The sequence below is a fragment of the Phacochoerus africanus genome, chromosome 11, assembly GCF_016906955.1.
Source record: "Phacochoerus africanus isolate WHEZ1 chromosome 11, ROS_Pafr_v1, whole genome shotgun sequence".
NCBI classification, from domain to species: domain Eukaryota; kingdom Metazoa; phylum Chordata; class Mammalia; order Artiodactyla; family Suidae; genus Phacochoerus; species Phacochoerus africanus.
The window spans coordinates 35,824,331-35,847,414 of record NC_062554.1 but is presented as its reverse complement, the minus strand read 5'-3'; the positions used below and the strand labels follow the sequence as shown (position 1 = coordinate 35,847,414).

At 38.5% G+C, this 23,084-nt stretch overlaps 1 protein-coding gene across 4 annotated transcripts in view; it reads right to left on the bottom strand.

The window, feature by feature from the left end:
• The window catches only part of ELMOD1 (ELMO domain containing 1), a 62,462-nt gene that overhangs the window by 24,829 nt on the left and 14,549 nt on the right, over window positions 1–23,084 (bottom strand). Inside the window, exons 2-6 of one of the 4 annotated variants that reach the window (XM_047753541.1) lie at window positions 20,692–20,793; window positions 5,838–5,983; window positions 5,675–5,703; window positions 4,220–4,317; window positions 909–1,038 (exon numbers count right to left, since the gene is read on the bottom strand). In XM_047753541.1, the coding sequence (XP_047609497.1) occupies window positions 909–1,038; window positions 4,220–4,317; window positions 5,675–5,703; window positions 5,838–5,983; window positions 20,692–20,708 (420 nt within the window). In that variant the 5' untranslated portion in view covers window positions 20,709–20,793. Of the gene's footprint in view, window positions 1–908; window positions 1,039–4,219; window positions 4,318–5,674; window positions 5,704–5,837; window positions 6,022–12,565; window positions 12,671–20,691; window positions 20,794–23,084 lie in introns of those variants that run through there. The other 3 variants (XM_047753540.1, XM_047753542.1, XM_047753539.1) reach the window with 3 other exon arrangements.

The window sequence follows — 23,084 nt, the reverse complement described above, 5'->3', positions numbered from 1 at the left end:
ACACACACACACACACACACAAATACTCTGCACAAAACACAATAGGATACATTTTTAAAATTACAGCTTCTATTGACATTTTTCAATAAACTAAAGTTAAGGCAGCTAAACAAATGTTTTCTTCCAATTTTGTTACTACCTTTTTGAATTCTAAGAAAGGACAAAGAAGCACTCCATCCTAAAAAGCATCTCTTTTGGGAACAAATTTATAACACATTTCAGATGAGTAGTTCTAAAGGTTTGTATTAATTTTTGGTCTTAATTGTTTTAAACTCAAAATTCAGTTTTTTGAGGTAAAGTTTTATTGATGTGTCATAATACACTATCAGATCATATGAGATTTTTAAGGTTTTGCTTTGATACTCAAGAAGGAGTATTTATAACTGCATATTCTTCCAACAGCTTTAATATACCATATATAAACCTTTATCTCCTCTTCTAATACTCTCCAAGTTACATGAATAAATAATCAGCATTAAGGTCTTGGGTAATTTCCCAAGGGGGCTATTGCTGAAGCAGAAACCAACTTCATCTTCTTTGATGTCCATTAAAAGTTGTAAATGGAAATCCCAGGTCACTCTTTGACAAATGCTATTGCTCCTACTGGCTTTCAACACTGTTAAACAATCTAAACTTCAGCCAAATGTGAGAGCCCATAGAAATCACCTCTGATGCTTTCCCAGACCACAGAAGAAAACTGGCTTTATATTTCACTTCTCACATGAATTTTCTAATGAAAAATTCACCTCCAACATCTGAACTAGCAAGAAAAGTAGCCTTTACCAGTTAGTTCAGTGTTATGCCTTATTCACTCTGTCCCCATATCCAGAGCAGTGCTGAGCACACAGCAGGAACTTGGCAAACATTAGCTGACCTAAGCGAAGAACTGAATGTGTTCAAGGACTAACCTGAAGAAGCATTTCTTCATGTTGGGGATTTTCAGAATCATAGGGTTCTCTACGCAACTTTTCCACATCTGCAATAAGGTTTCTGTACCCAACGATTTGCAGAAGGCAAGCCTGAAGAGAGATTCCCAGCCTAAGATGTTGAAAAACAAAAGAAACACACATGAGAGATGAAAACATATTCTTTGGCATTTGTATGCACAGTGGGACTTTCCATATTTATGTAATATTTAGGAAATTGTTCAAATAGGATCTTTTTAATAGAAGCACATTTTTTAAAACTGAAACTCCGCATAGACAGTTGTGGAACTTGGCTAAAATTTACTCTTATTCCAGCCTTTTCTTAAACCAAAATGCAACAATATAGCTTAAGAACAAAGGATCTCTTTATGCACATAATTTGAAAGTAAGATGTACAAAATGTAGATGATCAAGATTCTTAGGGATCATTTTGTTCCCCTAGGGAGTGTATATATCAGAAACACTTCAGAAGGGTGTGTGTGTGGCACACGCATGCATGTGCCTGGGGGAGGAGGGGGTAGAGGAAGAGAGAAAGGGAGAAGGAGAGAGAGGGAGAGAGCGTGACAGTGAGAGAGAGAAAGAGAAAAATGGTCTTCAGGGGCTTAGGGGTAAGAAAAAGTTCAAAACAAATGCAAACAACAATAGAAACACCTCTGCTTGGGAGCATCCCTGATAGATAAAGCAATGCCAAGAGAAATAACTCACTACGAAAATCTCCCATTCCATTAAGACTGCTCTACTTGGCTGAATGCTTTTTCTTATGCTGAAACAAAATCTGCTTTCCTTATTACCAGGTGGTTCAAATGCTGTTCTCGGAGCATATTTATTTCCACTTTTTCCTGCCATGCCTATTTAAGAGAGGAATTCTTCCTTCTAGTCTCTTCTCCAGGGTTAAAAAAAAAAAAATCCCCTCTTCCTTCAATTCCTTTTCATGGGACATGACTTTCAGATATTTTACTATCTTGCTCAGCCTTCTTTGAATGTATAGTTGATGAATGGTCCATTAAAACGTATCATTGGAACAGAAAACAATTAGGCAAGCGAGACATGCAGAGGCTCATTACTTCCTGTGATCTGAATGCTGTTTTTCTTTCCTACAACACAGAAGGTAAATAGGGTCTCTTTAAGAGTTGCATAATATTACAAGTTTATTAAACAGCTGGCTAAATAATCACCAAGATCCTTTTATTCCCATAAACTACTGTCACATAAATTATTCTCGTGTACTCATTTGATGGCATTTTAAAATCTAAAGGTAGGAGTTCCCACAGTTGGGACCCAGTGTTGTCTTTGCAGCAGCTCAGGTTACTGCTGAGGTTCAGGTTCGATCTCCAGCTCTCAGTGCAGTGGGTTAAGCATCTGGTGTTGCTTCAGCTGCAGCACAGGTCACAGCTGCAGCTGGAATTCGAGCCCTAGCCCAGGAACTTCCATATGCTGAGGGTGTGGCCAAAAAAACCCCTAAAACCTAAAGGTATTTCATGTTTATTCGTTCCTGCTAATTTCTTCATAGTTATTCACTTTTGTGCTTTAACAATAGCGATTTCATATTATTTAACCCAAGAGTTGCTGTCCAGTATACTCCGACTCCTAATTTACTCACTAAATGTAAGCACTTGTTGGAATGGTGGTCATCATAATCACAATGACAGTGTCATCATCACCTTTTTTGGGGGGATGAGATGTGTAGAGATTAAGTTTCAAGTTGGGGACATGAGAAAATTTTAAGTTTTAGGATCATATACTTATTTCAAATACAGAGGGCCGTGTCAGATAACCCAAAATACTAAACTTATATAAAATTGAACGTTCAGTTAAATGGCCCTTATAATTACTTGTTACCATAGCATCAAAAAACTAAATAAGAGATTTAAAATAAGGAAAAGGGCACAGTAGCACAGTCATTACTCATAAAATCAACATAGGACTGTTCCCCAGCCCTCTGCATTTCTTGATTTTTTTTCCCAGAAAGTTGATTAAGGTTTTAAAAGTCACATTTTGTCAATGTTATTCTAGGGGGGAGGGGAAGCACTAAAATTGATATTGAGATGTAAAAATACAACCTACAACCTATAAGGATTTTTTTCTCCCCTAAAGGAAATCAAAAGAATAGGTGGTAAGGAGATGCTTCTGAATGAAATATATAACTTTCATAAGAGAGGCAGAAAAGGTTTGCAATTAAATGTAACCCGATCTCTAGGTATAATTTTAAGTCTCATATAGTCTTCACGCCTGATTGTAATCTTAAATTTTTGGTTCAACTTAATTTAAAATGAATTGCATTCTTACCACCTTCCTAGAGAAATAAATATGTCAGAAGTTTTCAAAAAGACATGTATTGTATACTTAAATTACATTTAATGGCTGAAGAAGAAAAAAGCTGTAATTACCTGAAGCATCTGCAGAAGAATGCTAAGGAAACCATGTGGAAATGAATTTTGTGATGAGCCTCAATTAGCTGGTACCTAGACCCCCCTCCAGAGACAGACCTATGCAAAGTGCACTCTGAAATTCCCTTTGACTACAGCTCAGCTTTGGCAATTAAAAGCTTGTCTCAGAGACAACATCTGAAGTTCTTGAGTATGCACATCTAAATGACAGTTTGATTGTTACCTACTCAAACTGTCTCTGAATATATCTGCATACCGAATTCATTCTACCCAATATCCTTAGCCTAAAATTTTACAGAAAAATCCCTGTACCCAATGGAAAATATAAAGCTAATTTTAAATGTCATCTACATTGGCCAAATGCATTTTAATACTTCCAAGATGAGATGACTAAATTAACAAAGTTCTAAAGTCTTCCTGTAAAAACCATCTCTCCCTCCCACACATGCTTGTCTTCTTGACAGGCAGGTTGAAACTGTCTCCAAGATTATCAGCCTGTCATGAACTGAAGGGATATTCTTTATGGGGGGAGGGGGGAATCAGCTCAGGCTCATTTACAATTTGAACATTTACTGTTAATGTAAAACACAGCATCATATGGAGTGACTGCTGATGAATGGGCTCCTTTTATTTTATTGTCTGATATCAGGGGCATCCATCAGATTTCTTAACATTCACTGCATCTCAGAAGCATAAGCATAAATCACAACAGCAGTACAAAGTTGCTGCTATTTATAAATATGAAAAAAGCACCTTCTTTTCCTTTACTTTTCACCTGAAAGTCAAAACATTGCACATGACTATCTGGGGTGGGAAGAGAAAGAGAGTGAAAGCATATTTGGAGAGAGAGTATTTAGAAATACTAAGTATGTGGCCACATTTATGACATAATAAATATATCCTTACTGTGGATTTATGTCAGGGTTAATTTTTTTCAGTTCCATGATGTCTTCTATAGTTTTTTCAATAGCATCAGGGTGAACACTCACTGAAGTCTGCAATAGCTGGAAAACATAATTTCAATCAGTTCTTTTGTCATGAACACTGGTTCTTAAGTGGGGTCTATTTAAACAGGGGCTTCAAGTATTTGTTTAAAGGTTCTATGTGAAGATAATCAACTAAACTAAAAGCAAAAACTGGAGCTCTTGTCATGGCTCAGTGGAAATCTGACTAGTATCCATGAGGATGCAGGTTCAATCCCTGGCATCGCTCAGTAGTTTAAGGATCTGGCATTGCTGTCAGCTGTGGTGTAGGCTGTATACTCGGCTTGGATCCCACGTTGCTGTGGCTGTGGCCGGCAGCTACGGCACTGATTTGACCCCTAGCATGGGAACCTCCATATGCCACATGAGTGGCCCTAAAAAGACAAAAAAAAAAAGCAAAAACCGATTAGTATTGAATTCCAGCAAATTTGATACTTTTACAGTGGGGGTAGTATAAGTTTCATAATTAAAATAATTAACATAAAACAAAAATGTATACATTATTTTTTATCATCTTCATTTGTTTCAAGCTATTTATATGAAATACATTTGTTTTTTTCTCACTCAACATAGATAGTTTCCATTGTCAATGGGCATTTTGTCTGTGACTATGTGAAATACATGGGGGACATAGTCTTAAGGATGCCAAAAATTAAATATTCAAGAATCTTGAGAAAAAAACAGATTTTCTTTCTTATGTGGATGCTTAGCCATGTGCTTTAAATGCTAGCATAATGGCTTCTTTACTTTTCTTGGAAAATCTTGATTATAAAGGTAAATGGTTTGGATATTGAGGAAATACCAGAGAGTTAACACTGCTCTTATTTTCAAGGAAATTTTATTTTATGACTTGGAAAGAAGTACTTAAAAAAAAAAAAGAAGAAGAAGAAGAATTAGGAGTTCCTGTTGTGGCGCAGTGGTTAACCAATCTGACTGGGAACCATGAGGTTGTGGGTTTGGTCCCTGCCCTTGCTCAGTGGGTTAACGATCCAGCGTTGCCATGAGCTGTGGTGTAGGTTGCAGACACGGCTCGGATCCTGCGTTGCTGTGGCTCTGGCGTAGGCCGGTGGCTACAGCTCTGATTCGACCCCTAGCCTGGGAGCGGCCCAAGAAATAGCAAAAAGACAAAAAAAAAAAAAAGGATTAATTCAACAATAAAGTAATACATGCATCGCAAATCTGTCTTGAAATTCATGAGTGGTTGCTCTCATGTAAAAAATACAATGGCTCGTGATGGGAAAACAATTCTTTCCTCTCAGTTTGCATTAGTATTCATAGCCAAAGGTTTATTTTTGTTCCTTAAAATGTTTATTTTTTGATGATGGAGGCAGGCTCCAAGTAAAAAGTTGCTGAAAAATATAGCAACAATTTTACTTACCTTACTTTTTGAATCCCTCAGTGATGTTTCTGTAAAAGAGATAATTTAAAAAGCCATTCAAAAATTATCTTTTACAAGTGGTTTATAATACTATACAGAAATATAACACTGTTATCAATCCCAGAAAGCCTACATTTTGCTTACTTCTTTGTTTCATGCTTACCGATTTTCATGGTTCTAGAAGCTCCAGGCTTGGTGTTGTAACAAATCCGTTGCAGTTCACATCTTCCAGTCAGCTTTCTCATTACAAATTTCAGGCAGCGCCACAAAAATTTACAGTAGAAATACAGGCATACCTGGATCAACATTCTGCCAAAAACAAAAGAGAGCACCCTTCCCATAGAACTCTGGAAGAGAATAGAAAGCAGCCACCACCAGCAAGAAAACAAGCCCAGAAGAAAATCAATCATTAGACTTTCAGGTTTATGAGAAGATTTCATTTTTCTAATCCCATGTTATTTTATTTGAGATAGCTACAAACCCATCACTTGGGAGAAAAGCCCAAGGTCTATATGAACACCCTTAACCATGACTGCAAGCTCCAAAATTCCCTCTGCTAGTAAATTTGATATTCCAACAAACTGAGAATGAAGTATGGGAATCCTCTCTTTTCCTACGTTTTCCAAAAAATATTGTGAGAACAAATCAGTGCCTTGCAAACAGAATCCTTGTGTTTGAGAAGCTGTCTCTCCCACAGACATGGGAAGGAATGTGCTCGGCAGCTCTCATCTTCTGGCTTCCTGAACAGCTTCTCCACTCACCCTGGTTCATTTCCAGCCTCTCCTTAGTGCCTTATTTTTGGCCTGTTTTATTTCTTCCCTTTTCTCCTTCCCTCCACTTTGCCTTAGGCACTGTTGTCCTCTTTGAGGACTTGGTTGTGTGGCCACCTGTCTTCTCTACTGACCAATCCCAATACTTTTGGATGTGCCTCCTCATCTGTTCACTGGACAAGCCTGTTGACCTCTGGCTGTCCAACAGGCTCTGATTTAAACCTTCCAAAAATTCCACCTCTTAACAAGTTTGTTCTTGGCTCCTGCTAAATAAATTTTCCTTACTGCACACCCTCTCTCACTCCAATAATACCTTAAAGTATGTTGTCACCAATCATGCACATGTGGATTTGTGTTTTATGCCAACTCTCAGCTTTTAATATGTGAGTTTCTACTACTTCATGGTACTGTTCAGAGTCTCAAAAAGACTCAGGCTACAGAAGTAAAGAGGACTTATCATCTAAGAATTTAAATTCAACACATCTTCTCTTCCCTAGAAATACTGTATATTTCTAGAAGGCAGAACTATTTATATTACTTCCTTTTGGAGTCATTTCTAAGATGTTTCTTTTTCTCATATGTTCACTAGCTCCCGCTCTGGCTTACATAGGGTGATCCAGGGTCATTCAGGTCAATTAGTATAACTAACTAATAGCTTCCATGATGTGATTAATTCCTGAATTCAATCAACTCTTCGTTTTACTTTGTTCAAATTGCTCGAGCTCCAATATCTTGAACAATTTATGTTAAAAATAACAATTCCAGGGAGTGCCCGTCATGGCTCAGTGGTTAACGAATCCGTCTAGGAACCATGAGGTTGCAGGTTCGATCCCTGGCCTCGATCAGTGGCCAAGGATTCGGCATTGCCGTGAGCTGTGGTGTAGGTCACAGACGCAACTTGGATCTGGCATTGCTGTGGCTCTGGAGTAGGCCGGCGGCTACAGCTCCGATTAGACCCCTAGCCTGGGAACCTCCATATGCCACGGGTGCAGCCCTAGAAAAGACAAAAAATAAAAATAAAAAAATAACAATTCCAACAGGCTAACCTGTACAAAGGCATGGGGTCGACATCACACAAATGCAAAGGAAATGGAGGAAACATACTAAGTAACCAAATTACTACACTAAGATTGATAGAATCCTTTGTAGGCAATAAACTATATTCTAGAATATCTAATAAAACATCTATAATATGCTTATTGAATAGAAAAAGTTAGAAAAGATCATGTATGGAATAATCTACTTTGTCTTTAATAAGTAAAACAAAAATATAATGGTGATAAAGAAACAAGGAGAAAAAGACTTGCAGGATACATAGCAAAAACGTCAATGGTATTTCTAAGTAATGTAATTATAAGTAATTTTTTTATTTTCTTTTCTGGTTAAGTGTATTTTCTTTTCTTTCTTTTTCTTTCTTTCTTTTTTTTTGTTGTTGTGTCTGAGGCATGTGGCTGCTCCTGGTTCAGGGATCCAACACAAGCCACAGCAGTGACACCCTGGATCCTTGACCCATTCTGCCACAAGGGAACTCCCGTATTTTCTTTTTTAAATATGCACATATTATTTTATTTAAGACAAAAGAAAGTTATAACAGCAATTCAAATGTATAAAATGATCATCAAAAATCATTGTGAAAATGCATATGAGATTTCCACATGAAGTCAGATTCTGCTGAAAAGACAAGATGTGGATTTACATGTTGCAAAGTCTAAAATTCAACCTCTTTTAGTCAAATATGTTCTAAGATCTGAAAGATTTAGGTTATCAGCTTCCAAAAAAAGACACCCTAAAAATAATTTAGTGGAACATTTTAATTAGACGAGTGAGACACTTTACAAAACCCCAACTTGTTCTCTTGGAAAAAGTTTTCCATTTTTTCTATTTTTTCTAGCTACACCAGAAAAAAAGATTGTGCAATATACTTGTTTACTGGTTATCAGCCAAATGGTAAAGACAGTAATAACTGGTTGGCATTAATCCTACTACTAAGTCAAGGATAAAGATTTCCATGATATGGTACCCGTGTGTAATTTCAGTAACATTTGCCTAGTGTGAACTGGAGATGGGCACTTGCCATCTGTCTCTACACAGATTGAATCTTGAGACACTGCAGTTGCTGACCCTCAACACCCCTGAAAGAGCTCAAGGTGGAGATCAGGAGTGGGACACTCTGTGCTCTGGGAAAACTGGCAGAATAGGTCTTCAGATAGATATTTTAAGGAGAAGATTTTATGAGCCCAGTTCCTGGCATCTCCTCACATCTAGAAAAGCACTAAAATCCTCTATGGTGACATCTGCTTCTTGTGACTAGCAGTAACCTTCGTAAGACTAGCAGCAAACTTCTATAAAACGTGTGCTTGGCTTGGTTGCATGTACTTCTCCCCTTCACTAAAATCACATATATACTGACACTTGCCCTGGCCTCTTTGGAGCAGTATTTCAGAGCTATCTGAAATGCTGTCTCCTGGGCTATAGTCCCCATCTTGCCCCAAATAAAACTTAATTCTCAACTTTTAAGTTGTGCATATTTTTTAAGTCGACACTAGCATATGGGCCAGCACATCAGATGAAGCCACTTCTAATTGTGCATCAGGACTCCATAATAATCACGGTCTTGAAATATTAAGTCTTCCCAGAGAAAAGGATTCTGATAATTGTTTAAGGAGTATCTTGTATTCACCCTACTTAGGGTAAAAGTGAATGAAATTAAACTACAGAAAATCTCCCCCATGCAACTTTTTCATGAGATCTATACAAAGATATGGCTTGAGACCTGAAGTTGTTGCCCTAGTGGCAGGAAGCATCGAGATGTACAGTGACTTATAGCCCATCTATAATTTCTCCTGCTGGTCTCCTTGCGTATGAGAAGAAAACATCTGGGAAATTGTTTGGCACAGAGACAAACTTACATAAAAGGAGAGGAAAGACACCATGTTCTATTGATTTTATTTGCTCTTTTTTCCAGTTCCTCTGAGGATATTCACACTGTCAAACAGGGAAACCCAGTGGAAATCCACAGTGAGGGGTTAGAGATGATGCATCATTTCTTAGGGCACCCTGCTCTGTGAGGTGTATCACAACCCTCTCACACAATCTCAGGAACAATATCTCAAATTGTGAAAGAGAAATGCCCATGTCAATAGTGAACTGAAATTTATACACTGCTTCCTTACCCTTTCATAATTTCTGGACTAGTAGTCCTGATAAAGCTATTTATTATCCAAGATATATTTTGATTTTTTCCTTGTTTTTTTAATGAGCCAACATACCCACAAATATTTCTTTTTTTCTTTTTTATGGTTTAATATACTATTTAATATTTCATGAGGTTACCCATTTATATTCCTATTTTAAATGTTCAAGTACTACCTTTATCATAAAAAATAAGCTTAAATAACTTGAAAAAAGTATTACTGCCGTTAACAAAAGCCCCCAAAGCATGATATCTATTTTGTTATATATATTTTGAAAACATTATTATTATTATTATTATTATTATTATTATCATCATTATGGCTTTTTTAGGGCTGCACTGGCAGCATATGGAAGTTCCCAGGCTAGGGGGCGAATCTGAGCTACGGTTGCCGGCCTACACCACAGCCAAAGCAACCTGGGGATCTGAGTTGCATCTGTGACCTACACCACTGCTCATGGCAACACCAGATCCCTGGCCCACTGAGCGAGGCCAGGTGTCAAACCAGCATCCTCATGGACACTAGTTGGATTCGTTTCCGCTGCACCACAATGGGAACTCCAACATTATTTTAAACATTATTTTAAAAACACTTATTTAGTCACAAGGATTTACATTTGTACATAAATCTTTGTCCCTAGCTTTGGTTAACTCATTAGGCACAGATTTCTAGAAGTAGATAACTCATCTAAAATTGTGAATTAATTGCTTTACCAAATGTCTGTAGTGATTACTACCAGCGGTGCATGAGATTTCTCATTCTCTGGCACTTTGGGAGCATTGAGATCAAACTGTTTCATCTTAAAACAAAACAAATCAAAAGATTTTTGCCATGTCTATAGGCAAATGTTATTTCATTTTTGCATAATTTTACATCTCTGATTTCTCTAAAGGGGTTGAACTATGTGATTTTCTTTATTTAGATCCTGCACATGTCTTTAAAAATACTTACTGTAGTATAATATAAGCTCAAGGCATAAAATTCAAAATGAACAAAAAGACATAAAGTGAAAAATAAGATTCTTTTCCACACTTTTGCTCTAGCCAGTCAGCTTACTTTCCAGGAGACAACCATTTGTCTGGTTTTAGTGTATACTTCAGAGAAACTGTACACAGATGTAAGCTGAAAAATATATTTGTGTATATATGTAGATATGCACAATTATATACCACAAGAATTTCATTAAAAGGCCAGCTTGTTATGCTAGGCACTATACTTCCTTCTATGCTAGGTAGTGTATTTTTCAAGCCAGAAGATCACACAATGTTTTGACAGATATAATTGCATTTAGATCATAAACCTAAGACATGATCAGAGATGGAAATAATAGTACTATCCCTTACTCTGCTTTTTTTTGGGGGGGAGGGGGCGCCTGCACCCATGGCACATGGAAGTTCCCAGACTAGGGGTCAAATCCAGAGCTACAGCTGCCAGTCTACACCACAGCTATAGCAACACTGAATCCGAGCTGCGTCTTCAACCTATACCACAACTCACGGAATCAATGGATCCTTAGCCCACTGAGTGAGGCCAGAGATTGAACACTCATCCAAACCCATGTCCTCATGGATACTAGTTGGGCTCATTAACCACTAAGCCACGATGGAAACTCCTACTATCTCTTACTTTGGAAGCCTTATTTTGATGAGAGAACAAGTATCCAAGTTACTTCCTCATGAAAAGACCAGATCAGCAAAACTTCTCATGAGCATCTCAGGATGGCTGTTCTTCACACCATCAAGTGCTGCCAGGAGCTCACTTCTTAAATGTTTGGACCTATTTAAGTGTCTCAAATGGGAAGTTTATGGGAAAGCTGCTGAAAGTCCAGAGGAGAACAATTAACATGATAAAATATTTGGGGAAAATGTTAAATTGGTTTGGCATGTTTACCCTGAAAACAAAGAATAAGAAATGGATCTTTAAATGTTCTTAAGCTAATCAGTAGTTGGTTTACGAAAAAAGAAAAGAAGGAAGTAAAGGAGGAAAGGAGGGAGAGAGAGGAGGGTGTGTCTGTTCCTAATCTGAGTTTAGGGACTTTTGGATTTATTGTACCTTTTCTCCTTTTAATTTCCTTTATCTTCTTATGTTTCTGACTGCATGCCTAGAGTGAAAGAATCTCAAATGTACCTGTGAGGCGGATTCCATTGCTTTCTTTAATCTCATCCTTCTATTCTCACTCTTAGAAGAAGAATTACTGCCGTACTCTCTCCACTATCTGAATCCTATGTTCAGAGGCTTTATAGCTCCTGGCCTGAATCATCAAATCAATAAATTTAGTTTTATTTAGGGAAATAGTTTGTTTTTTTCCCCTCTCATAACAGTAGATTTCATTTTCGTAGTTCTGATGAAAGATTCTCAAATCACTAATGAAAAGCTCTGCTATATTATATAGGAATAGCAATCAAATTCTTCAGACTACATGGAGAAGATACTGATCACCACCTTCTATTTTTGTTAACTAAATGCAGTTTTTCTGTGTGTGTTTCTGTTTTTTCAATCATGGCTTTTTGATATTGTTCCAAAAGGAGTTACTATAGTTTCCTAAGATGAATGACTTGCTTAAGCACTGGGAGAATCTGATTTAATAATAAGACTTACTTACACATGTTCTATTTCCAACATTTCCTGTTATTGCCGTTTATTAATATGCTGTAGGGTGAAGTTTATGGCTGAGTTCACAGCAGAGTCCTTCCATAAGGCAATTATGATCACTTTTATTATTTAACATCCATTCTCTAGCTTGCACAAGAATAGCCACCCAATGTAAATTATTCAAAACCAATCATATCTCTGCTACCAAATAAAAGTGAGCTCCTGTCTTGCCGTTCTTTGTTAAAGGAATCCATTCAGCAGGGATGGGGCCTCTGAAACAGGAGATGCAACTAGACCATGTTGTCTCCTGCCTGTGGGGTGAGGGGTGTGGGTACCTGCAGTGCAACACTACTCCATCATCTTAAATTTGTCACTCCGACATCTTCTTTTGGAATAACAAGAGGAAAGTGGCTTATTTTGAACAGTTTCAATGAATTTGCTAATGAAAGTTAATTCTTGCTTGAAGAAATCCTGTAATAAACAAGTACACTACTGGTAAGAAAGGATACATACAAAAGAATTATAATTCTTGGATCAAACTAAGTTTCCTGGACAAAACACTTTTCCTCTAAAAGGCCATAAAGAACAGCAGACTTGCTTGCTGCTTCGAGCGTTTCATGTATTTTCTAAAATGACGTTAAAAAAATTTTTAGTTGCTCTACTGAAGTTCCTAATTAGGGGCACTGACAGTCAGTCGGAAGTTTACTTGTCAACAGGTGTTTGTCCTAGTAAACGAGACCCTCTAAATAAGGAGCATCCTGCTAGGAAGAGAGGCTGCAGAGGTCTTGATACATGAACTGGAAATGTGAAAACATACAAAGAAACTATATTCAGGCCTCCAGAAAAACAATATTATTCCCCCCCCCCCCCATTGAACATTGGTGAGGTAGGGCAGAGCCCCTTGGTCTTTTCCATCACTCGATCAGAAGAGATCAAAAGCAGTGCCCTTCAAAAATAGTGGGTATAAATCTATTGTGGACAGATTTTATTCCAAATTCTATTGATATAGCAAAGGGCGCTATTTTTTAAAATTTAAAAATTTTTTTCCCCAATACATTATTTTTTTTCTACTGTACAGCATGGTGACCCAGTTACAAATCCATGTATACATTCTTTTTTAGGGCACTATTTTTAACCCCAGGGAAATGTTATATGAGAGATGAGAGGGCAATAGCTGACTGTGGTATAACTGAAATAATAAATTAATGCTTTATCCTTTTCCTTTCAAAGAAAAGGAGACACAAGTTTCTCAAATTATTAATGGCATCACTATTCTATTAAAAATTACTGATTAAATACAGATATTTTACAAGAATTATTTTTCACATTCAGATTTTTTTTTGTATTTGGATTATCCTTGTATTAACTTATTTATAAGGGAAGCAGCAAACACAATATGCTTTGACATTTAAGAAGCCTTTAGACAGGAAGAAATGACCAAGAGTTGGAAGACCCTGAGCTCACCTCCTCTCAGAGACATCTCGAAATTACAACTACTTACAGAGCAACAATTGCTGAGAAAGACCAGAAACTAGCAGAAAAGACATTGTACAACTAAAGATATAGAGAAGGAACCATGACAGGATGGGTAAGAAGACAGTGATACTGTACAGTCAAGACCCACACCCCCGGTGGGCGACCCACAAATGGGAGAATAATCACAACTGCAGAGCTTCTTCCCAAGGGGCAAAGGATCCAAGCCCCACATCAGGCTCCCCATCCCAGGGCACCTGCCAGGAAGACAAGTCCTCAGAGTGTGTGGGTTTGAAGGCCAGTGGGGCTTACTTTCCAGAGAGCCAGAGGCTGTGGGAAAGAGACTCTACTCTGAAAGGGCACCACAAAATCTCACATGCTCTGGGACCAGAGGCAGAAGGAGTGATTTGAAAGGACCCTGGCTCAGACCCTCCTGCAGATCCTGGAGAGGCAGGGGGCAGCTGGAGCTTACCCTGGGGACACAGATGGCAGCAGCCATGGGAGCTGGTTCTACCACAAGGTCACTGATGTTGACAAGTGCTACTCTGGAATCCCCTCCGGAGCTTATTAGTTCTGGGACCTGGTGCTGCCAGGGAAGCCTCAGGGCAGCACCCAGCTGGGCAGAAACACAGCCCCACCCACCAATGGGCCCCCTGAGCCCACAGCCACCTGGGATATGGCCCTGTTCACCAGAGGGCCAGGACCCTGCCCCACACACCAGGGCACCAGCACCAGCTCCAAGGTGCCAGGGCTTCACCCTCACTCACCAGCAGGACACCAGGACCCAGTCTACCACACCAGTAGGTGGCTACCCCAGGCTGATACCAACTCTGAGACACCTTGGATCCCTCAGCCTGTCACTCTGGGACCAGCCCCCCTCACCAGTGGCCCTATTCCAGCTTTGGAGACCCCAGATCCTGCAGTCAGCTGTGTCAGGAACTGGCCCTGCCCAACAGCACACAGAACCACCCTAGGACCACCCCAGGCAACAGCCCTGCCCACCAGCAGGCCAAAAACAGCTCTGGAACCCCCAGGGCTGTACAACCAGAGAACCTGGGACCTGGCTGCACCTACCCTAGGCTGACACCAGCCCTGAGACACCTTGGATCCCTCAGGCATCTGCCCTGAGATCCAGGCCCATTCACCAGTGAGCTGACACCATTTTGGGACACTCTGGATCCTGTAGCATGCCATGTCCAAGACCCTCAGCCCTATAGCACTCACTCTGGATCCCAGGTCCACCCACCAACGGGCCAGCAGTAGCTCTTGGACCCCTCAAGGCTCTATACTCATCTGCCTTGTGACCTGGTTCTGCCCACAAGCTGCCAGCAGGCTTCATATAAGGCAGGCCTGACAACCAACTAGACCGAGGTGGGGGTTGGGGAAGCCATGGCTTCCAGACCACACATGGCAGTCAGCCCACCTGGCAGAAGGACCCATGCAGTCCACACAGGGGACTCCAATAGCACATAGCTCCAGTGACAAGAGGGGAGTATGCTGTTGGAACACATATGACATCTCCTCCAAAAGGCCACTTCTCCAAGGTCAGAAAACACAACCAACCTACCAAATACATAGAGACAAAAACAGCAAATTATGCAAAATGAGAAATATATTCCAAACAAAGGAAAAAGATAAAATCCCAGAAGAACTAAATGAAGCAGAGATAAGCAATCTATCTGATAAAGAGTTCATGGTAATGACTGTAAAGAGGTTCAAAGAATTTAGCAGACAGGATGAACAGTGAGAAGTTAGAACTTTTTTACAAAGATTTAGAAAACATAAAGAACCAGAGATGAATAAACTAACTAAAATAAGAAATACACTAGAAGGAATCAACAGTAGCTTAGATGATACATAGGAATGGATCAGCAAGCTGGAGACAGTAGTGGAAATCACTGAAGCCAAGCAGAAAAAAAAGAATTAAAAAATGAGGACAATTTAAGAGACTTCTCTGACAACATCAAGCATTCTAACATTCACATTATAGGGGTCCCAGAATGAGAAAAGAGAAAGGGTCAGAGAATACATTTGAAGACATTAGAGCTGAAAACTTCCCTAACCTGGGACAAGAAACAGACATCCAGGTCAGGGGCAGGAGAGCTGGGAAGCCAATGTTTGAGTTCTAAAAAAGTCTCTCATGGCAGGCTCTGGTGAGATCACCTACAGGAAACTGTCTAGAAAACTATTTGGGCTAACATAGTTCAACAAGGGTGTGGAAACAGTTTTTATTTTAATGAGGGAAATAAAAAATATATATGTGTAAATATATATGTACATATATGTGTGTGTATATATGGTGTGTATACATACATACATACATGTATGTGTAAATATGTATGTTCATGCATGTATATACACACATGGTGTGTGTGTCTATGTGTGTGCATGTTCGTGTATCCTAAAAAAGAGAAAACTATGGCTAAAAGTACCAGTTTACAGTGAGGGAGGTATTCAGATACATAGGTTATAAATATACCCTTTCTAGGACTTTGCTTCTACATTTCATAAGCAAGCTCAGTCAATATTTCAAGCAAGGTTAGTCAAATTCTGGAATAACCACATGACCCTGCACCTCTGGCCCTTCAAAAGCAGTGGAAATTAGCCAGTGCTGAATGGAAATACTACCTGATTAAATTAGGAAAGTGTCTGAAGTCTGACTTCAGGTCTAGCCTCAATTTGCCACTATGAGCATGTGACTGTGGACAAGCCACTTTGTTTCTCTGAGTCTCTGCCCCCTCATTTGTAAGGTGAAGGGAATGGACAAGACATCTGGCTCTAAGATAAGGCTAGACATGTGTTGTAAAAGAAAAAGATTTTGTCTGGCTCACCCTTCTCTTTAAGGTCCCCAACAGGTCTAGGTGAAAGTGTTACATGTTTCTAGACTGTTTACTCCATGCTTGCAAAGGTGCCCAGGAAGTGTCCCTAACTTTATCTTTTCCACTTATCTTCTACTTACCGTAAAGAGGGTCTACGGCCAATATACCCAGACCACCTGCTGCTTGGGGCAGCTGGTCACACTTTCTCAGGATATTGTCACAGCATCTTCTCCACCTCCCACATCCTCTATCCCCTTCCATCAACATCATCTCAGTCTCGCCTTCTCCTAAGATTCCTGTCGCCAAAATACCTATAGCATATAACCTATCACATTTCTTCTTACATCTTAGTTTTGTGTTCGTGGCTTCATCTCCTTCCCATACAGTTAGTTTGGAGGAGAGGCCACCTCATATTCACTGTTGTATTACCCGAGACACCTCACAACAGGTATACAGTGAAGGGATAACATGATGCAAAAATTATGAGAAACAGCTTTGAAGTCAGACAGGTCTGCATTCAAATATCTGTGTGCCCTTGGATGAGTTTCCTAATTTTGCTAAGCCTTCTTACCCTGAGGTTTAAAATGGGATATTAATTCTTACTTTATTACAATTGTTATGGAGAGAAAATAAAAATATGGCATAGGAGGGAATTATTAGTGGTACTAAATGCTTACTAAATGAAGCAGCGGGCCAAGATACTAAGCAAGTGTGAATGACTTATAAAAACCCATTTACATCTTTTTTTGCTAATTACCTAATCACAGTAGCAAACTATTGTTTTTCCCTCAACTGTTTCACAGCCAGGACTTGGGTACAAGTCTGCTCTATATCTCGGTTTCTCCCAGGGAGATCTGAGTTGAGCAGATGCTTTCCATCCCTTTCTTCTGCCTAAGGAAGGAAAGGATGCAGTGAGGTCCATGGCCAAGAAACTCAAAAGTCTGAGGCTGAAATGGTTGGAAGCAGTTATTTATACAGGGTGACTTATCCCCTTTATTAAAAAATTAAAAGTTAATGATGTTCTGATGACCTTGAAAATATATAATCTCAATAACTAAACCCCAGCAAAGAAAAAGATCTTAGTACAAGTATTAGGTCCTCTCCATTATAAATATCAATTGAATTGAAATTACTGAAATATACTAAACAAACTAAACCCTAAGTCTCAGTTCTCACTAGGGCTCAAAAAGTGCCTCCTCTTTACCTGATCACACACAGATGCACTATCTTCTCATAAAGAAGCTAAAGTCATATTGGGTGACAATGGGCGCTTATCCAATATCCCATATCTCAGTTTAAAAACACACCCTTCAGCTGGGTGTACTAATCCTATTGCATTTATTTCTAATATCTCCTATAATTTTTAAAAAATAAACCTTAAATATTTTCCTACTCCCATACATGATGGTAGCAGTGAGTTAGAGCAGAGTAGGATTCCATGTATCTTATATGTGGGTTAAAATGCATTCTTTCCCATACCTCTTGTTGTTGTTGTTGTTGTTTTGCTTTTGTTTTTTTAAGATAACCTCATTTCTCCTGAAGCTGTACGTAGCTTCAGAAGTTGCTCATTCTAGAGTAAATCAGAAATTGAAAGATTAATCACTTTGTGGGCTTTTAAATAATGCTGATTATTCTCAAAGTCAACTCCTTATTCCACATAATGTATCTGCTAAGCTCAAGAAATAACATCTGATTTGTTCAATTTATGTTTACTTAACCTCTTCTTTGGTTAGAATGAAAAGACTGCCAAATTGTTCAACATCTCTGGGAATGGATAAGAGGGAAGAGAAGGCAATCTAAATTATCAGTAATGCAGGATTATTACTCCCTGCCCTCTAATCCTCAAAATCCATAAACATTATTATAATGAATAGTGTAAAATGAATATATACATTATAACAATAAAAGCACTAAAATCAAAAATTAAAGCCAAAAGCAATAATCAACTAAGGAGAAGCAATGATCAAGTTGCCTTTTATTATTTCAAAACCAGTGGTCAGTGAAAGTCCTCAACTAATTTTCTGTCTGTCTGTCTGTCTGTCTGTCTTTTTAGGGCTGTACCTGTGGCATATGGAAGTTCCCAGCCTAAGGTTCAAATCAGAGCTGTAGCTGCCAGCCTACACCACTGCCATAGCAACATGGGATCCAAGCCATGTCTGTAGCCTACACCGAAGGTCACAGCAATGCTGGATCCTTAACCCACTAAGCGGGGCCAGGGATCGAACCCACATCCTCATGGATACTAATCGGGGTCGTTACTGCTGAGCCACAACAGGAACTCCTCAAGTTTCTTTCTTGATGTGTAATATATTACCCTACCTTGTTTCATACAAATAATCACTGTCAGGTAATGTTTATAAAATAAAATGTGCCAAGTTGAAAGAGAAAAGCTTGTATCAGAACACATAACTGACAGGGATATACCAGTTCCACTACCCTTGGTGCTTGTCATCTAATCTCTATTAAACACAGGGTTGCACCCATTCAATTTGACAAAAACTAACAGAAACAAATGCTTCTATTTCTCCTAAAATGGCTGGTTTTGAGGACACTCAAGTTTTCTAAAACAAAACACTGAGGAAGAAATTTCAGCAGTACAAGCCTCAGCACAAATCTTACCACTACCATCTCCCCTTTCATAAAAGGAGCTCCAGATCTCTAAGTTTCAACTAACGGTAAAGTTCTCTGTTAACAAGATCCTACAGCTAAAAAAGCACCACGTTTACATTCAAGGGGGATTCATGGACACAGATTTTTCATGAATCTGTGAACAAAAAAGGTTAATTGCTATGGCAACCAAAAACAGACGAGGTCAAATACTGTGCTGGTAAATGTCCTAGTGATTTTCTAATACTATCTTTTTACACAGCTGAGATAAACAGGCTGAGGAGAATTCTGTACAATAAAACAAATGCTAGTGGCCTACAAATGGCTTAATAGTGACCTTCTGAGTCTTCGCTACTCTAAGATTGAGTAAACACTAGTAGCCACACCAAAACATAGGAAATCCCACACAACCTTCCAAGGTACTCCAGAAACAATGATGCAACAAAAACCAGTGGGGAAGAGAAAATCTTAAATTGCAGCCACTGAAAGAATTAAAACATCTCCTAAAAAAAGCAAGCCCACTAATTATTTTCTTGGAGAAAATAGCCAGAACAAGGAATGAGAATGTGTAATATAGGTAAGCTACCTTCTTGCAGGAAAGAAACTCAATATTCTAGAAAGTGTGTCTTATTTTCTAACTTTCAGGGCCAAGTTAACTTCATTCTGTCATATTTTAATACATAAAATTTATCTGACAATTTCATTAATAGAATTGTGAATGGTAGTCAATCCTCTTGAAAATAATTATAACTATAGGCCCATATAAAGGCTTTCAAAACAAATACGGTCATGCTAAAACACACAAACAGGAGTTCCTGCTGTGGTGCAATGGGTTAAGAATCTGACTGCAGCAGCTCAGGTCTCTGTGGAGGTACAGGTTCCATCCCTGGGCATTGCAGTGAAAGGATCTGGCATTGCGGCACCTGCAATGTAGGTCACAGCTGCAGCTCAGATTCAATCCCTGGTCTGGGAACTTCCATATGCCCCGGGTGTGGCCATAAAAAATAAATAAATAATAAAATAAAACACAAAAATGTATATGATAATCTATACAGCACAATCTTCAGGGAACCAAAAATTAATGCAGATTTCAGAGGCATCGCTGAGGCAGGAAGAGCAAAAGCTTAGAGCATATATTTTTCACCAAAAAGGAACTTTTGCAAATGACTGTATGGATTGGCCAGCCAACCAAAAACCTATACTTAAAATTACTTATTTTAGGAAAATGATTCTACACAAGTTATACTGATTCCTTGACTACTAATTCCCCACACCTCAAATTTGGGGCTTTAGAAACACAAGGCATTAAAGTATGCCTGCCCCATGCTTTTGAGCTCCTGTTTTTTTATGATCTCTTGTAATCTACTTGTAAGTGCTCTCTCCTTGCATCAGTATGCATGTAGAATTAGAAAAGGGACCTTCTGGCTAAGTTATTCTTAGCCAAAAGTCAGTGCTATTTTATACAATCCTAAGAGACTTGGTTGCAGGATCACAAACGATGAACAGAAATATTACACTAATTGTCAAGGAAGTTTTTCACCCAGGAAACCATAAATACTTACCTCAGAAAGTGCTTCATTGTGCCTGTTTTGATTACCCAGCTATTATCCAGACTGTCCTCAAGTAATTGCTTCCAAATTTGCCTTTGTCAAAGTAAATGTAAGCTGTGGGAAGAAATTAGATATATTTACTGTTAGTGGGGCTGGAAATCCCAAACCCCAAATTTCTGCTTATCTTGGTAAGAAGTTAAGGTGCTATGCACCAAGGACTTTATCATCCAAACTGCCCACACACCAATGTAATTCACTGGATGGAAATTATAGCTAAAGCCTTTCACTTTATAATCAAACAATTCATCTTTCACTTTAAGTCACTTGCTGGAGAAATTATTAGTTTCATGAGAAATCTCTTCAATAGTAGGCTTTTCTTCTACTTTGGATTCTGTACCTATATCTTAGAGAAGAGTATTTGTAAGAAAAATAAAAATGAAGAACCATTAAACTAACTATCCAGATTTCCAGATATCAGATGGCCTTAAATCTGGCAGCTCCAACCTTCCAGAAGTACAATTCAAAAAATAACTACAAGCAAGTGGCAACATTTTTTAAGCTAAAAAAATAGCTGATAAAGAGCCAAGTACTTCAAACAAATGAGTGATATGCCCCTGGCCTCATTTTGGGAGCAGAATGAAGTTACCTCACGAGAGAAGAGACAAATGGAAACCAGCAGCAACAACAGATCAAGGAGCTGAGAGTGTGGACAAATGGCTTAGGGCAGAGACACAATCAAAAACAAGAACGAGCCAGGATCGTGAACAACTCAGCCAAAACACAAGCCACTCTTTTCTCTCTTTTTGAAATTGAGGTCATTTATTTACAATATTGCATTAGTTTCAAGTGTGCAACACAGTGATTCACAATTTTTAAAGGTAATACTCCATTTACACTTTTACTTCCCTATCCCTTTCTTGTACTGCCCGCTTCTCCCTCCCCACTAGTAACCACAAGTTTGTTTTCTGTATCTGTGAGTCTGTTTCTTTTTTGTTATATTTACTAGTTTGTTGTATTTTTTTAGATTCTACATAAGCAATAGCATACAGTACTTGTCTTTTTCTGCCTGACTCATTTCACTTAGCATAATCCCGTTCAAGTCCATCCATGTTGTTGCAAATGGCAAAACTTCATTCTCTTTTATGTCTGAGTCATATTGCATTGTATATATACACCACAGTTTTTTGGGGTTTTTTTTGGCAGCATCTGTGGCATGTGGAAATTCCTGGACCAGTTATCCAACCTGAGCCATAGCAGCAACCCGAAACATATACCATATCATTTTTATCCATTCATCTGATGATAGACACATCAGTTGCTTTCATATCTTGGCAATTGTAAATAATGTTGTTATGAACACAAGGGTGCATGTACTTTTTCAAATTAGTGTTTTTGCTTTCTTCAGATATATACCTGGCAGTGGAACTGCTGGGTCATAAGGTAGTTAGTTCTATTTTTAGCTTTTTGAGGAACCACCATACTGTTTTCTACAATGGCTGCACCAATTTACATTCCTACTAACAGTGTACAAGGGTTATCTCCTCCACATCCTTGCCAACACTTATTATTTGTGTTCTTTTCAATGGTAGCCATTTTGACATGAGGTGATATCTCACTATGTTTTCGGCTTTTTTTTTTTTTTTTTTTGCACACCTCCCCAATGCAGAAATCCCTGGGTTAAGGATGGAACCTTCACCACAGCTGCAACCAGATCCATAACAGTGACAACACCTGATCCTTAACTCACTGAGCTAACAGGGAACTCTCACTGTAGTTTTGACTTGCATTTCCTTGATGATTAATGATGTTGAGCCATCTGTATGTCTTTATTTCAATACCTGTTGGCCATCTGTATGTCTCCTTTGGAAAAATGTCTATTCAAGTCTTCTGCCCATTTTATTAATCAGGCTATTTGTTGTTGTTTTGCTCTGTTTTGCTTTTCAGGGTTTTTTAAAATGTTGAATTATATGGGCTGTTTATATATTTTGGATATTAACTGCTTATCAGTCATATCATTTGCAAATATTTTTCCCATTTGGTAGGTTGTCTTTTCCTTTTGTTGATGGTTTCTTTTGCTATGCAAAAACTCTGGAGTATAATTAGGCTCCATTTTTTAATTTTTGCTTTTGTTTCCTTTGTTTTAGGAGATATATCAAAGAAATATTACTGTGATTTATGTCAAAGAGTCTTCTGTCCATGTTTTCTTCTAGGAGTTTTATGATTTTCAGTCTTCCAGCTCTATTCTTCTTTCTCAAAAATGTTTTGCCTATTTGGAGTCTAACTCTTTACCCATTAAATGTAGGCTGGACGTACAAGCATAGATTTTTAATTGTGCTTCAGAGAACTTGCATTTTTTAATGAATTTGAAAGGTTTTGTTTGTTTGTTTGTTTGTTTTGCTTTTTAG